We start from the raw sequence: 18,091 nt of genomic DNA on the forward strand, positions 1-18,091 counted from the left end.
ATTGTTGCACCATATGCTAACTTGGATGTAAATTAAACAATAAATAAATTTTAAAAAAATAAAATAAAAATTTAAAAACCATAAAAAAGCCCTTTAAAACATAGATCTAAGTTGAGTTCTCTGTATTTTTATTTATATATTCATTTTGAGAGGGAGAGCACGTGGGAAGGAGAGAGGGAATCCCAACCAGGCTCCACACTGTCAGCTTGGAGCCCAATGTGGGGCTCTAACCCACGAACTTTGAGATCATGACCTGAGCTGAAATCAAAAGTCAGACACTTAACCTACTAAGCCACCCAGGCGCCCTGAGTTCTTTATATTTCTCATTGCATTCCACACCTAACATGACTGATAAATTCAAATAACTTTGAGCTGAACTTTTGTGACATTATAATTCATTGCTCAATAATTTCCAAATATAATTTCAAATCCACTTTACTTTTAGCCAAAGTAACGTGTTTTTATACAAAAATTATTTTAAATTTTGGCACTTCTGTTTTCTATTTCTGAATGCTCTGTGAGGTGTGGATTATAAAACTCTCTAACATATACATTCTTTAGAAGACTATTGAGTTAGTTTTCATTTAAATACTTTTGCAATATTTCCAGGGGCATTTGATAGGCATGTGTATTCTCATTATATGAACCCTAAAGAAAGTGAAGCTAGTTATCAATATTCCAATGGTTTTATTTATACTTTCAATAACCTTTAAGAGAATATCCATTAGTTACTATACACCATGAAATACAGGTTTCTCTAAAATACATTCATGTTAAAGATGAATTCCCCTGTAAGAAATGTTAATGAGATAAAGGTGTTTTGGATATGTATTTTAAACATATATTAAATTTACAAGGTTTCACTGTTCTATATATTACATAGTGTTTCATAAGCTTTAAGCATTAGTCATAGCCTTTTGATGTTCATTTCATTTGAATTACTTAACATTTACTATGGTTAAAGTATCATTACTCATAAAATTCTTAAGTTTTCACTCAGAAATTAATACCCTGGGGACACCTGGGTGGCTCAGTCGGTTGAGTGTCCAACTTTGGCTCAGATCATGATCTATCTCATGGTTCATGAGTTCAAGCCCCGCGTTGGGCTCTGTGCTGACAGTTCGGAGCCTGGAGCCTGCTTTGGATTCTGTCTCCCTCTCTCTCTGCCCCTCCCCCGCTTATGCTCTGTCTCTGTCTCTCAAAAATAAATAAATGTTAAAAAAAAATTAATATTGTGATGATCCCACAGGATTGAATTTTGGATGAAAATGTTTTAAGATTTCTCTGAGGTATTTGCTGGTTTTAGTAATGTTTGACCCCTTGGTTAAATACAGTGGCCCACTGAGTATAATTTTAAGATCTCCCAGTATGAATTTCTGATTAGCGAAGATTCATCCTGTCTAAAGACCTTCCAAATTCATTACATTTGCCAACTTGTTTTCTACACACTTGATCTTAGCCAAAAGGCCGAGAAGCGATTGCCAAGTTCTTTTCTAATATGTACAACTGTGATATTTAATTATCAACAAAGGATGGATCTATTTAACATGAGGCACCTGGGTGGCTCAGTGGGTTAAAGCATCTGACTTTGGCTCAGGTCATGATCTGGTGGTTCATGAGCTGAAGCCCTGCATCCGGCTCTGTGCTGACAGCTCAGAGCCTGGAGCCTGCTTCAGATTCTGTATCTCCCTCTTTCTCTCTGCCCCTCCCTTGCTTGCACAAAACTAACCCATGTAGCTTTAGAAAGGGGGGGATAGATCAAAACTTCCCACATTTATGCCAATGTTAGTTTTGACACCAGCAAAGCTTCCTTCAGTTTGTGAAACTAAGAAACCATCTTGCTACATGTATTTACCTGATTACATTTACAATGTGCATCCTCAGTTTTAAATGTCAGCAAGTCACTCAGGTGTAACTGAACGAGAATCCAATCCTATTATCAAATCATTCCATGTGTTTTTTTTTCTTGCATTTTAAAAAACATAACAGTGCTAAGGATAGACTTGGTGATCGTAATATTGACAACCAGCCATGTTGGCATGGAAGATTTCAGCACGGACTCCCATGTTCACAAGCAAGTAAGTGACTAGTGGCACTTTCACTAAACACTCCACAGTTGGGAAGAAGCCCATTATAAGTCAAAGTCATAGATCCATTTTGTTTATGGGGAATTTTGCTGCTTGTAAAATTTACAAGTCACTGGCTGCGGGGGACCCTTCTTTCCGGGGGCACGTCTGGAAGTCAGCTGAGTCCGCGGGCAGCACCCTTGACTGCAGCGCGGCTGAGAAGCTACTGCTTGGGCTTTGGGACCCGCCTGACTCGGCCGCCATGCGCTCCGGGCTCTACCTCCTGGTCCCTCAGCTTCCTCCTCCGTTTCTGGCCCGGGGAAGTTGCCCACAGACACCCCGAGTGCCAGCTCGAGTTCATCCCCCGAAGGCTGGAAGGCCTCTCCGCGCGGAGCAGTGGTTGCCCCAGCGCTCCGCTCCTGACCCGGAAGAGCTGGACTCCTGGGGTGGCGTGGGCCGCTCGGCCACCCCGTGTACTCCCCAAGCCCTCGGTGCGCGCAAGGCCAACCCCGCTGCTGGTCCCGCGGAACCACCTTGGGAGCAGGAGACTGAAAGGAGGGCGTGCGGGACAATCAAGGGACTGCAAAGGGGCAGTGACAGTCCTTACGGTGCGAAGGCTTCGGCTTGTCGCTCCCTTTGGGCTTCCCAAGGTCTGGCCCACACCCTGGCTTCCCCAACCAGACGGGGCTGAGATGTGGGGAACGCATGAGCCAAGCGAGCAGGACCCGATGGAAATAGTGCTTCCGTCGCTGCAGGTAAGGGGCTCAAAATCTTTTGGTTTTCACTAAAAATTAGCGAGAGTTGGAGGCTAAAGAAGGGCTGGAGGAAGGCACCTGAGCATGTATGTAAGTAAATAATCTTGCTTGCAGGGAATGCGGGGGTGGCCATCGTGTTGGGGGGAATCAGCCCTACACTTCCGTGTTTGAGCTGTGCGAGCAAGCTGGGTGAATCTGGTTCTTGGCGGTTTTCCATAAAGTGGAAGTCTCTACACCGTCACAGAACCAAGGACCTACTTCCAAGCTGACATTAAACGGAGGTTGTTTAATGGTGACCAAAGGGGAAGATTCACTAAGCGGACAGAAATCAGCCCCAGTCATGCTCCACGTTCTTACTGGGTCTTCCGTTAGTCCTCTTCGTGCCGCACGGTTTTCCTAACCGAAGAGAAAGTCAAGTCCCAGTGCTGTCCAGCCACACTTCGAATGAGCTCTGGGCCCCGGTGCATCTGCAGCTGCATGGAGCTGGGGAGGCAGTTCTCTGACCAGATGCGCTCATGTGGTGGCCCTTAGCTGCTGTTTTCCATCCCAGTAGCATTCCCTCCCTCACAGGAGACTGACTCCCTCTGGGAACCCTCCCCGCTCTGCCTTTTTCTGAAAAGTCCAGCTAAATTGCTCAGGAAACAGGCCAGCTTTCCTAATGTTCCAAGCTTCAGTCCTCAGGGCCTGCAGGGATGTTGGATGGGGGGCAGGTGCACCAGCCCCGCATTCTCCCTGGGACCCAATCCACACTGGCTATCCTGGTCAGCCAAGTCCCCAATTCCGAGGAGGCTTCTGTGGCTACCCGCAAGTTCTCCAGGATCCAAGTAGCCACTGAGGTGCACACCAGCCGGGGCGGGGCGGGGGGAGGGGGACGACTGGGGGTGGTGGTGGCTGTACATGTGCTCTCAGAGTCCCATTGTGAGAAAGGGAGAGTCTGGATGTGTGGACCCATCTCTAGCTCAGAGAGAGCTAGGGGAAGTTTCCTGAAAGTGAGAAGTGCTGCTAACTGTAGGAGCTTTTCCTCCAGATAAAAATAATAATAATAATAATAAAGTCATATTAAAAATTTAGACTAGTACAATAATAATAAATTGGTCAGGAACTTTAAAGTATGTATCTCTGAATGGCACTGAAGTTCCCTGCATCTTTGATATGGCTGTTGTGTCTGTTCCTCTCACAAACACATCCTTAAGAATTAAGGCACACAGGGTTGAGTGATTTCACTAACTTCATGCCTTGTTTAGCAGCAGACTGAAGACTTGAACTTATGGGGGGTGGTAACAAATCACAGGATTTAGCCATCATGATACACTGAAAAAGCTGGATGGCAATGTTCTTCCAGTAATCTAGATTTACATTTAGGTGTTTTCATAACTTGTTCTCATATTTTAGATTACTGGTATATTATTTATAATACTGGCTATGACCAGTTTCCATTTCCATTCTGTGCAAAGATTTATTTTATATGCTAATAAAAATTAGGCATAAAGCTTCTGAGATCTTAATAAACTATAGATACTCTGATTGCAACAGAGTACCATAGGAACCTGCCTCATGACCAAGCTGGACTTAATGACTGCAAGATTCACTTGATAATAGTATGATAACAGAGAGTTCTTTTATACTGGGAAGAAAACAGAGTGGCACCTGTCACCAAAGCATTGAACTATTTCATACAATGTCCCAAAGTATGGTAGATAAAATACCATTTACACCAAGGCTGCAGGCTACAAGGTTAAGGTACAAAAGTTAACTGCCTTCGGAGATACCAGAAATGAACAAGTGAATTGAAAATTAAAAACAAAACCCATTTACATTAGGACCAAAACAAAAGGTTCCATCACGGGCACTGTTAGGGCAATATGTGAAACGTCTGTGATGAAGACATAATGTCAATAATATATTTTCAACCACAGGTTCAAAGTCAGTAATAAAGTAACCTCATTAAGAAATCTAAAGGAACAGGGGCGCCTGGGTGGCTCAGTCAGTTGAGTATCCTGCTGAGGTCACGATCTCACAGTTCGTGAGTTTGAGCCTCACATCGGGCTCTGTGCTGACAGCTTAGAGCCTAGAATCTACCTCAGATTCTGTGTCTCCCTCTCTCTCTGCCCCCAACCCCATTCTGTAGCTCTCAAAAATAAATAATAAATATTTTTAAAAACAAAAAAAAAGAAATCCAAAAGAATAAAAAGATTGTATAAACTTAAGGGGTTTCCACAGATGTCCCTGCTCCTTTGACACCCATCATCTCATGAATTTTAAAGCATTTTGACTTTTAATTTACCTGCAGAGTGTAACATTTGATTTGATTAACCTTCAAGAACTAGACTAAGTTCTCATTATTAGGAATTCTCTAATGCACAGTACATTGTGGAACCTGCTTAAGCAACGTACCACCTAATTATATTTGTAGGGTTTTTTCCAACATGAAATCTTTGGTGAATCCTGAGATCAAGTCATGGCATGAGGGTCGTGCTACATTCTTTTGTAAAGTTTCTTCACAGTATTCATTCCCCTATGACTCCAAAGGTGAGAACATTTAATAAAAGTCTTAACACACCTTCTATACCTTCTCTGTATGTATATTCTGATGTCTACTGAGGCTTGAATACTGCTTAAAGGATTTGCCACATTCATGACATTTGTAAGGTTTCTCTCCAGTATGAATTCTTTGGTGAACTGTAAGACTTGAATTCTGACTAAAGGCCTTGCCACATACATTACATTTGTACGGTTTCTCTCCAGCATGAATTCTCTTATGCTGTGTAAGGTTTGAACTCCCAGTGAAGGCCTTTCCACACTCATTACATTTGTAAGGTTTCTCTCCAGTATGAATTCTCTCATGATTCCAAAGGTGTGAACGGGTGGTAAAATCCTTACCACACTGATTACATTTGTAAGGTTTTTCTCCAGAATGGATTCTCTTATGTTGAGCAAGATTTGAACACTCAGAAAAGGCTTTGCCACACACATTGCATTTGTAAGGCTTCTCTCCAGTATGAATTCGTTCATGGCCCCAAAGGTGGGAACGTATCATAAAATGCTTACCACATACATTACATTTATATGGTTTCTCTCCAGTATGAATTCTCTGATGCCTTGTGAGGTTCGAGAACCTGTTAAAGGCTTTGCCACACTCGTTACATTTGTAAGGTCTTTGCTCAGAATGAATTCTTTGATGATTAGCTAAGGTCGAACAATGGCTAAAAGCCTTCCCACACTCATTGCATTTGTAAGGTTTTTCTCTACTGGGGGTCTTCTCATATTGTGTCAGTAATGAAGGATGCATAAGAACCTTCCCATATTTATTAACAATGTTGGTTGTGACACTAGAAGCAATTCTTTGAGGTGGTGAAACTGAGGACGTTTTGGTAGACTTCTCAATTTGATTACTTTGAAAAATTTCCTCTTGGGTTTGAAATCTCTGCAGTTCAGCCAGATGTGAATGAAAGCTTACTCCAAGCTTATTGCCCAAGCAGTTCATATACTTGTTTCCTGAATGGCCTACCATGTAGTTTAGTTCCTTGTTTGTCATATCATGTTTATAATATGGAGATGTACTTCTTCTTATGGAAACACTGTGCTTTACAGGGAAATTATTCCAGAATTTAGGATGTTGTTGGTCTTCTCTACAGGTGAGATTTTTATAATGGGATGTAGTTATTCCTTCATAATATTTTTCTTCATAAATCCACGGAGTCTCAAGTTTGTTCACATCTTGCTGGTCTTTCTTCAAATCAAAGTCATCAAAGTCATGACTTAGGTCTCTTTCAAAAGTCAACGTTTGCAGTAATTCTCCATTATTAATGTAGTCTTTTGGTGGTAATTCTTTGCCCACACATCTAGTAGCCTTATCTGTAAGATATAAATAATCGTAGGCGTCTTATTAACCAGAGTTGAAGATGGGTATTTACATTGAAACGTATTACACCAAAAGTAAAACTCATAACTGACAAGGGTTATCAAGTTTCTCAACCATGGCGTGCAAATGTATAAACACAGAAAAGACATAAAATTCTTCAGTAAAGAAAGGATGACATATGGTTTAAATTATTTTCAGGGAAATCTATGTTCAAAAGCTCTGTGGTCAAAAGTTCCAACTGCCCTGGGGCGCCTCGGTGACTCAGTCAGTAAGGTGGCCAACTTCAGCTCAGGTCACGATCTCATGGTTCGTGAGCTTGAGCCCTGTGTCAGGTTCTTTCCTGACAGCATGGAGCCTGGAGCCTGCTGGGGATTCTGTGTCTCCCTCTCTCTCTGCCCCTCCCCCGCTTGTACTGTGTCTCTCTCAAAAATAAACATTAAAAAAAAAAAAAAGTTCCAACTACCTTGAAATAATAGAATTTTTGGGGCGCCTGGGTGGCGCAGTCGGTTAAGCGTCCGACTTCAGCCAGGTCACGATCTCGCGGTCCGTGAGTTCGAGCCCCGCGTCAGGCTCTGGGCTGATGGCTCGGAGCCTGGAGCCTGTTTCCGATTCTGTGTCTCCCTCTCTCTCTGCCCCTCCCCCGTTCATGCTCTGTCTCTCTCTGTCCCAAAAATAAAAAAAATAAAAAATGTTGAAAAAAAAAAAAAAAAAAAAAAAAAAAAAGAAATAATAGAATTTTCCCCAGGCACCCCAAAGTTTACAGAACCTCACAAGAGGGATAAAGGTGAATCATATTTGTAAAAAATATAAATATTAAAGCTAACTGAATACTTATTTTGTACACAATATTAAGACCACATTTTGAAGATAGTAAAATATTCTCCTGAAATACTTCTTCAAAAATATATCCATGCAAACAGGCATTCTGCAATGTTAATAATCAGTGCACTGAGGTTATATACTGTAATATACATAAAAATTAAGTGTTAATCAAAATAAAAAATAATAAAGATTTTAGTAACCCAAGGCAAATCCAGCACTAATTAATAAGTATGTTCATTTATTAAAAATATATGGACTTCAGAATTCTAAAGAACTCACCCATAAGAAAAAAAGAGGTTGTATTTCAGAAGCACATAATATCATAAATGGAAAACATGAATATTTTGAAATAGAAGTTCTGATAAATAAGTCATATTACAGAAATTAACAATGAGGAACTGTGACATCAAAATGGCAAGAAGGGAACTCCAAGTGTACCTCTTTTTACAAAGCAGGAGATAAACTAGCAAAAATTGTCAGAATGAAATTTATAAGACCTCTAGAAATTAGTCACAGGATTCTAGGCACCAGATACACTCTTAATCAAGAAAAAGGTATTTGTTTTAACTTGCTGTGACTCTGTGCTCTGCACCCCAGCTAGGAAGTGGCCTTGAAGATGGGAGCCTTTAAAGAATTGTGACTAGTCATTTGTTTGTTTCAATCTGTCTGCTGGCTCCCTGAGGGACTGGCTTAAAGTGTCTACCCTTCTTTGGCCTACCTCACATCTCTATCTAGGTGGAAGTGATAACTAGGGGCCATTTGTCACAAATATTTAAAGGTAAATGTAGTAGCCACTGCCATCTAGGGAAAGGGATAACAATTGGGGCAAATACTGGACAAACCAAAACCCTAAGAAAAACCTTGGGGAGTGAGGTGCAGTGGGGAATAAGGCTCTGAAGTCCCCCTACATGCTCCAGGGACTCTAGAAGGATACAGGTATGTCCAGGACCAGGCTCATGAGAAGACCTGAGAAACCCCCAAGCTTTTACCTCCTGCTGACCATCAGATCCTGAGCAAGCAGAAGTGAAGGGAAGGCACCACTGTAAACTTCTATACTGTGTGTTTCATGCACTCCCCAACACACACACACTCATCTACAAAGTATGGAAAGTTGGTTTGTTTTGTGTTTGGTTCCAGCTGTTCCAGGAAATCTGTTGAATCACTAGCTGACCAATAAGCGAAACAAAGACTTCAGTGGCTACCTGTAGCAAAGAAAATATGCCACACAAAATTTGTTGAGAGAAACAAACACACAACAGTAATCACAAGAGACATAAAAAACCCTAGGAAGGGAGAATATTATGATTTCCAAAGTATCAGCATATTCATATTCATAATGTCCCGTTTTTTTAAATTGTTTTTAATGTTTGTTTCTGAGACAGAGAGAGACAGAGCATGAGAGGGGGAGAGAGAGAGAGGGAGACACAGAATCAGAAGCAGGCTCCAGACTCTGAGCTGTCAGCACAGAGCCCAACACAGGGCTCAAACTCACAAACCATGAGATCATGACATGAGCCAAAGTCGGTCACTCAACCAACTGAGCAACCCAGGTGCCCTAATAATGTCCCATTTTTTAATAAGAAGGTACAAAGGAGGCAACACAACAATGTAGTGCGACCCATACAGAAAAATAAATAATAACAAAGCTTGACCCTAACAAAGCCCAAACTTTGGAATTATTAAACAAACACTTTAAATCAACTATTTAAGCTAAAGGAAATGATGGGCAAAGAATTAAAAAGAAATCAGAAAAATTGTGTTTAAATAAACAGAGAATATCAATAAAGAGATAGAATGTGGAAGATGAAACAAAACACTTTCTCAAGTTTAAATGTAAAATACTCAAAATGTAAAATACACAAAATGAAAAACTTCACAGAGAAGTTCAGTAACAGATTTCATGAGGTAGAAATAAGATTCAGCAAACTAGTAGGGAAGTCATTTGAAATCACCTTGTCTGAGCAGCACAAAGAATGAATACAAATGAACAGAGTCTAATAGTCCTAGCAGACAACATCATGGGGAACAATATATGAACAATGAGAGTCCCACAAAGAAAGGGAAGGAGGCAAAGGAATATGGAGAAAATATGATAGACAATTCTGTAACTGTTAAAAGACATGAATCTACAAATCTAAGTACTCAATGAACACACAATTAAGAAAAATTCAGAGACGTACACTGCAACAAGTCATGATCACTATGTGGAAAGACAAAGGTAAAAAGAGAATCTTGAAAGCAAGAAGTGAGAAGCGTCATGTACAAAGCACACACAATAACTTTCAGAGCTGAATGTTCAGCCAAACCATGAAGCAAAAGACCATGGGATAACATATTTAAAGTGTTGACAAAACAAAAACAAAAACCTGGCAATCAATTCAATCTCCAGAAACCCTGTCCTTTGAAAATAAGGGAGAAATTAAGGCTTACTAGAGAAACAAAAGGTGAGGAAGTTCCTTATAACTAAAATAACACTACAAGGAATAAACAATGGCACTTCTTAGTTTATTCTGAGGCAAACATTATTCTGATTCCAAACCAGACAAAGACATCACAAGAAAACTACAGAACAATACCCTTATTAATAAAGATGTAAAAGTCTTCAGCAAAATGCCAGCCAACTAAATAGAAAGCATATTAAAATCACACAACATAAGTAAAAGGGACTTATTCCAAGAATTCAGTGGTAGAAAGTTCAACATATAAACATCTATCAACGTTACAATCCACATTAATATTAGGAAGACAAAAAGAAAAACAAAACCTAATGATCTCATTGTATGCAAAATATCTGAAAAATTCTAGAACTCTTAAATGACAAAACACTCAGCATACTCAGAAGTGACTTTCCTCAACCTTTAAAGATTATTTATGAAAAACTACAGCTAATATCCTCTAAGAAACAGTAAAAAACTTCCCCCTGAGATAAGAAATAAGACATGAATATCCACTTTCACTGCTGGTATCTAACACTATTCTGCAAGTTCTAACCAGAGCAATAAAATAAGAAAAAAGGAAAACAAGCATAGATAATGGAAGAGAAAAAGGAAAATTATCTCTGTGTGAAAATGACACAGATAAATAAATATATATAATATACATATATGTAAATATATAAAAATATGTCTGTTCTATAGATTTTCTTTTTCTATTTTGTCTGGACTCTTCACAGCCCTTTGCAGTTCTGTATGTTTTGAGTCATGTTTTGCACTTTCTTTAAAAAAATTTTTTTTTACATTTGTTTACTTTTGAGAGACAGAGCAGGACCAGAGGAGGGGCAGAAAGAGAGAGGGAGAAAGAGGATCCAAAGTGGGCTCCACACTGACATACCCCCCCAACACACATACAACCTGCTAATGTTTAAAAAGATGTCAGGAAAGTTGCAGGATACGGTACCAAAATTCACTTGTGTTTTACACACTATAATGAACAATCTGAAAAGGAAATTTTAAACATGGTATCAAGTATAAAGTACCATCCAAAGAATAAAATACTGTGAAATAAATTTTAACCAAGGAGGTGAAAGACCTATAGGCTGAAAACTGTAAAATGCTGCTCAGAGAAATTAAACACATCAATAAAGAGAAAGACAATACATAATTATGGATTGGAAGATTTCATATTTTTCAAGATGGCAATATGAGGGCCCTGGGTAGCTCAGTCAGTTAAATGACCTTGTTCTCAGCTCAGGTCTTGATCTCAGGGTCGTGGGTTCAAGCCTGTATTGGTCTCCACGCCAGGCATGAAGCCTACTTTAAAAAAAAAAAAAAAAAAAAAAGGTAATATTGACCAAAGTGATCTGGAGATCCTACACAGACATGTCAAAACTCCAAAAACCATTTTTAAATAAGTGGAAAACATGGGGCGCTTGGGCGGCTCAGTCGGTTAAGCGTCCGACTTCAGCTCAGGTCATGATCTCGCTGTTTGTGAATTTGAGCCCCATGTTGGACTCGCTGCTGTCAATGTGGAGCCTGCTTTGGATCCTCTTCCCCCTCCCCTCCCCCTGACCCCTCCCCTGCTCCTGCTCTCTCTCAAAAAAAAAACAAACATTAAAAAAATTTTAAATACATACAGAATTGCAAAGGGCTGTGAAGAGTCCAGACAAAATAGAAAAAGAAAAACTACAAACAGATTAAACAGAGACAGAATGCAGACTGATGTTTCAGGGACTGGGGACAGAGGAAATTGGGGAAAAACTGCCTAATGGGTAAACTGGAGTGATGGAAATGTGCAACTAGGCAAAGATGATAGTTGAACAACCTGTAAATACGCAAACTGCTCACTTGAAAATGGCTAACTTTATGTTATGTGAATTCTACTTTAATTAGAAGTTCTTTTTAAACTAGCTAAGAACTGAAGTTATTAATTTCACAATAGATTAAAAAATTTGAAACTAAGTCTATTTATATAACGTAAAAATAATAGTGTCTCCTAGGCTAGCTTCCTCTCATACTCTGCAGTTCTATCACTGGATCTATCGCCATGAAACATCCATGAGGTGAGGGATGCTATCACCAAATGTATTAAAAAACATACAATTATCATGAATGAATAAAAATAACGTGCACTTGCCCAAAATTAATAAACCCTGACTTCACAAAACTATCAGGAGACTATAGATAACCTTAAGGGTCATATGACCAAAACAACAAGGAATAACTTCTAATGAAGGTGGTATTACCAGTAGCAGTTAAGGGCAGAAACAATATTTGCCAGTTCCAGAAGATCAATGGAAGAGGTTGGCTGTGCAGAGGTACCAACAATACAGGAAACAATAATGGTGGCAGAACAACAGGACAGCAGTATGTGGGTCAACAAGAACACCGTGAACCTTAGAGTTCAGGTTAAATAGAAGATGAGAAACAAAATAGTACTCATGGGTTAACTGAAAAATGGAATTTCCAGAACCTTAAAAATTTTGTGGAGATCTATGCCATAAGTAACAGTGATGAAGAAGTACATGAAAGAAATTGGTCATGTTGCTATAAAGTAAAATTAGATATTTAACTATTAGTTCAGTATACTCAGAGTTACACGGTGGATCTATACACAGAGATGACTAAAATAAAACATTTGAACCGAAATTAAACAATATATCAAATTCATATAAAACCCAACAAGTTATCTTTAGACAAATTAAAACATACTATAGAAAAGGATGATATCTTATATAACTTTATGGACGAAATTTTTATAATTCTGGAATTAACAGTCATTTCATAACAAAACTATATTCTCAAGATATCCAATATTCCCAATTTTAAAATCCAAATTCATTCAAAAGAGAAAAGTATTTATTATTTTAATGTTTATTGATTTATTTTGAAAGAGAGAGAGAGAGCTTGAGGAGAGGAGGGGCAGATAAAGAGAGTGAGAGAGAATTCTAAGCAGGCTCCATACTGTCAGTGCAGAGCCCAATGCAGGGCTTGATCTAGGGAACTGTGAGATCATGACCTGAGTTGAAACCAAGAGTCAGAAGCTTAACCAAGTGGGCCACCCAGGAGCCCCAAGAAAAGCATTTATTAATAATGTGTTATAATGTCAAGCAAAACTCATGCAGAAACAGTAACTATGATTTTACTCACCCCATTTTAGAGGTTATATAGGTTTTGGGAAAAGGTGTGCTCACCCATAACCCTTAACACTCAGGAAGGAAATCTTGTAAAATGTATGAGACAACATTCATTCACTGATTAAATAGTCCCACAAATTGCAGGTATAAGACTAACAACACTAACTTGAGGAGGAACAAGGGCATACACATGGAATGAATACTGTTGTATGAACATTAGTTTAGTCAACAATCTCAAAGACGGGTTTCTGAAGGCAGACAAAGATCTCACTAGAATACTTTCCTGTATTTCTTCACGCCAAATCAAAGGGGGATGACCCTTAGTGTACTCGATCACTATTACCACTGTGCCCTTGAGAGGCACTTTTGTGACACTCCAAAAACCAGAAGTCCTGGAGTCCTAAGCCAGGCTCTCATGCTACACTCGATGCCAGCATCCAGGAACATGCTGACCACTCTACTCAGGTGCTTTGGGGCACAACTCCACTTAGCAGAATGGTGCTGTGACATCTAAATATAAGTGTTCTGCATCTAGAATGTTCTTTTTACCACTAAAACTTTGTATGGAAGAGTTCACCACACAAGTCGTCCAGTACATAATGGGTAGGTTATCACAACAGAAAATACGAGGATAAAAGCTCAGACACTAAGGAAGTGTATTTCACAACCCAGAAAGTTTCAGAGGCAAAACCACACAAACTTAGGAGACTATGAAATCAGGGAGAGCCAAGGTTTTCCCACACTCCCAGACTAAGGAAGACCTGCAAGACAGAGACAAAGAAGATAAGAGACTAAGGAAAGGGGTTATACTTTGTGGGATGTTGAAACAGGACCTGGGATCTACCTACAGACTCCTGGCTGATGGCCTAAAGCCTGAAATATGGTTCCCATGAAGGACTGGGGATCAAACAACGGTCCCCCCACCCGACCATTCCCAGTACACATGCCCCTAGAGCGTGAAAGTGGAAATGAAGAAATGGCAGAGGCATGGAGCAGGCAGAGGGCTTGGGACAGCCCATGCACCTGCCTCTGGCCCTAGATGCAAAGAGTGTTGCCATCATGACAGGTCACTCAAGCACATGAAACAGGATACAAGCTGGAGAAGGCCCGCAGTCAGGACGAAGGGGGCCTCACCTAAGATCTGTGTGACTGACTAGAGAAGGAGACGCAACGAAGGAAGACGCCCCTTACAAACAGCCCTCCGTGTGCTCCCCAAGGTCGAACCAGTAAGGACTCCTGGGGGCAGAGAAGGGCATGCCTGGGTCGTGACAAAGACTTTGCCCTTGTCGCTGCCAGGAGCTGCACTACCACTGAGGAGGGCAGGAGACACGCACACACCAAGAAGAGGGTGAAGGAGGAGAATAACACCCTCCTTTGAGAGCCCACAAGAGATCAACTCTTCTTTTCCAAACACCTCTCCCACCCGGGAGAATGTCCCAAACAACATTTCAGGGAGTCAATTCCTCTCTGCCATCTGACCCTCACTTGCCTTCACATCTTTGATACCTTCCCACCCACCTGGCTTTTGCCGCTAGTTTCACCCCACTCCTGGCTGTGCAAGGCTCTTCCTTCCTCCACAGTGGAGATGATATTCAGCTCAGAAAGAGGGTCTTGCTGACAGGGAAACCGGTACATGATGTCCTGCAGCTTTTCCATAAACCAATCCCAGTTCCTGGACAGCTGAGACCAAGGACATTCAACACAGGCGGGTTGTGAATAGCGTTTCACAGACTTGTTCAGTGACCGACCTACATCTTCCAAATGCTTGAATGTTTGACAAATACAGATATCCAGCTCTCTTCCCAGAACTACTGAATCAAGAGTACAGGAGTAAAACCAGGCAATCCGATGTTTTAAAGTTTTGACATAAAGTCTTATGTCTCCTCAACTTCTAGCGCCACCACTAACCTGCATGTAGTGAGCACGTCATCGGACGAAAGGGGGCACTTCAAATCCAGACACCTCGGTGTGAAGCTTTTCATTTCTGGATCAACAGGGCTTCACTCTCAGTCAAACAGGGCAGGGACTCTCATGCGCCTCCCAAAAGAAACACAAAGGTAGCCTAGAGCAGTTCCCAACCTCTGCAGGGAAACTATCCTCACCCAGGGAGACCAGGTTCCTGTAGTTCTCCAGCATCACGTCCCTGTACAAGGCCCTCTGAGCGGGGTCCAGGCACTCCCACTCCTCCTGAGAGAAATCTATGGCCACATCCCTGAATGTCAACAGTTCCTGAAATGAAAGCACATTTCACCAAGAGGCCATCAGGAGAGTACTTCTTTCAGAAAAACGAGAGGAGGAGAGAGGTATAAGAGTTAATTATAAATGAGTAATTGGATAAGACACATCATTTTGAGCAAGTCATAAATCCCTGATTTTGCTTTGCTACACTTTCCATTAGAGAATTTCCATCAGCTAAACTACGGAGAATTTTACAATATTGTGCCAGATAAAATTCAAAAAGGAAAAACGTCAACAAATGGTAGACTATATGCAAGTTCTAGACAGTATGTTGTATACACCATATAACACTTAATTTCTCCATGACTTAGAGCATGAGTAGTGTCTTCAGGGATGACCAAGTCCAAAGTAGCATCAGTGAAAAGTGAAACTAGAAAAAATGAGAAGCTGATGACAACAGAATCTATTCAAAGTTTCAAACACCTCTCATATGGTAAATATCACCCTACTTGTAGAAGAACATAGCATCCAATTAAATTAGTAGTGGTTCCCATCTTACACAGGACCCAACTCACACACACACGCTAAGGAACCTGCATCAGTCAATCAGGTAATAAACGGCAGAGCCTGTCCCTAAACAAGTGGTCAGGCTTTAGCATGGAACCCACAGGGCCTCACAACAATGTAATGGACACATGGTAAAAGTCTGTTGACAGAGAGCTTCCTAACGGAGAAAATATGAAACAAGTTAATGGCTGAAACTTAAACCCGGATAAAGATAAATATATTTGTCTGCAACAGGCGCATGTGCACACACAGTATTCATACTGCTGTTACCTCATTTAGGTGATGGTGTAGAAAAAAATTTAAGGCCATGGAAAACATGTCAGACATACCTTCAAAGTTAAAATAAATATGAAACTTATTTCTGAAATGACACGGTGTTTTATACACACCACAGGCTCCTGCTCACACACGTGTGCACCTACAACACACACACTGAAAAAAAACAAACTCAAATTAACGGTCTTTAAGTAACATCTTTTTATAGGTAAATCTTCATTCTCTGTATCATTTTTACTCATGTGCATTTCAGCATTTCTGGTACAATAAACACGTATGAATTGCATTACAGGTAAATAAAATTGTAATGTTAAGCCTGCTTACAAAAACAACACTGCGAAGAAAAAAAAAAATCTACGTAATCACACTCCCAAAGTCTGGCTTGAACCTCCAGATCAAGAGTCACTTGATCTACCTACTGAGTCAGCCAGGCAGCCTCTTGCAAAAAAATATTTAAAAATAGTAACAAGCGACTCAATCTCCATTAAATACACATACAGTTGAAGTATGAGCTGGAATCTGCGTGGAGATAGAGGGGCTCAGATAAGGTCCTGGGGTGAGCGTGAGCAAGCATGTCAGGGGGACGCTTCAGAGTGAGATGAGCATGGCCCAGTGGTAGTGCAGGACACAGAGGACAGAACAAGGAACCCAGATATGACTTTACCTGAGAAAGAGTCATTCTTGACTCCTGGACTTTCCTCCTCTGAGCTTCTGTCCCAGGCAAGAGGGGTCTCGAGACGTCAAACCTGAGTGTCAAATATATGCTGTTTAACGCTTAGAGTCAACTTACCCCTTTCTGTGCCACAACCACAGACAGGTAGACCTCCCCATGTGGGAGACGGCCCTCTGCTGCCCACTGCCAAAGAGGGGTTCAGAACAGTAAACTGCTACACAGAGACCTCTTTCTGCAGAACGCACTCCCCTCCTGGTGAGGCACACACACAAGCTGCAGCAGGGGGGATCTGGGCTGCAGTAACCCTCCCCTTGAGTCACAGGCTCCCCCAATAACACCCCATGTCAAGGACAGCCCGCCTCACCTCTCTCCCTGTCTCTAGATCCGGGGCTGGTTCATTCCTCATTAATGGATGAGCTAAGGCCCTGGGGCCCAATGCTGGATACAAATTAGAATCACCTGGGGCATTTTCAACACCACTGAGTCTGTTCCCCATCATCCCAAACACAAGAAGGGGAATTCCTGGTGACTGGGCATAAGAGGTAACTACAAAATGCCTCAGCAATCCAATGCAAAGCCAGGGTCAAGAACCACTCTGAGGGCACCAGCCCAGCACACCTCCCACCTGAGGCTCTGCTCTCTCCTGGGCCCCTGTCCCCTGTATCCAGACAGTGGAAGAGGAAGGAGCAGAGACACCCATGCGGAGTAGGCATTACAGGCCAGAGCCGGGGTAGGGACGAGGCTAGGATGTGACAGGGCAGTGTCAGAGGTGGCCCCACAAGAAAGTGATATCAAGACAAAGACCTGGGGAAAGAAGTTCACCACATGCATTTGAGGAGTCACAGAATTCTAGGCAGAGGGACCACCCTTGGGAAAGCCCTGAGGCAGTGCTGACCCTGGCCTCGGGAAGAGCAGACCTTTGAGTGCCTCTATCCAAGCGAGGGAGGAAGAGGGAGGAAGAGACAAGCCGAGTATTAGGTCACAGAAGTAGATCAGGAATAGCCAGCTGGCCATTGTCTTCAGACACTGTTCTCCCCCATCCCAAGTGAATTTTGGGAACCATGTAGTGTTTTACCCATATTAATGTATTTTCTTTTAATCTATTTCTTTTTTTTAGCGTTTATTTTTAGGGAGAAAGCGTGCATGCACACATGCGGAAGTGGGGGGGGGGGGGGAGAGAGAAAGAGAGAGAAAGAGAAAAATTCCCAAGTAGGCTCTGCACTGGCATTGCACGAACCGTGAGATCATGACCTGAGCCAAAACTGAGTTAACCAACTGAGCTACCCAGGTGTCTGCCCCACCCCTTTTTTTTATTCTGTC

At 41.4% G+C, this 18,091-nt stretch overlaps 1 protein-coding gene across 1 annotated transcript in view; it reads right to left on the reverse strand.

The window, feature by feature from the left end:
- Positions 1–4,944: 4,944 nt before the first annotated feature.
- LOC122209058 (zinc finger protein 665-like) overlaps positions 4,945–18,091 on the reverse strand; it is a 49,545-nt gene continuing 36,398 nt past the window's right edge. Inside the window, exon 4 of the mRNA XM_042920668.1 lies at positions 4,945–6,067. Within this exon, the coding sequence (XP_042776602.1) occupies positions 5,385–6,067 (683 nt within the window). The 3' untranslated portion in view covers positions 4,945–5,384. The remainder of the gene's footprint in view (positions 6,068–18,091) is intronic.

The sequence above is a fragment of the Panthera leo genome, chromosome E2 (assembly GCF_018350215.1).
Source record: "Panthera leo isolate Ple1 chromosome E2, P.leo_Ple1_pat1.1, whole genome shotgun sequence".
NCBI classification, from domain to species: Eukaryota; Metazoa; Chordata; class Mammalia; order Carnivora; family Felidae; genus Panthera; species Panthera leo.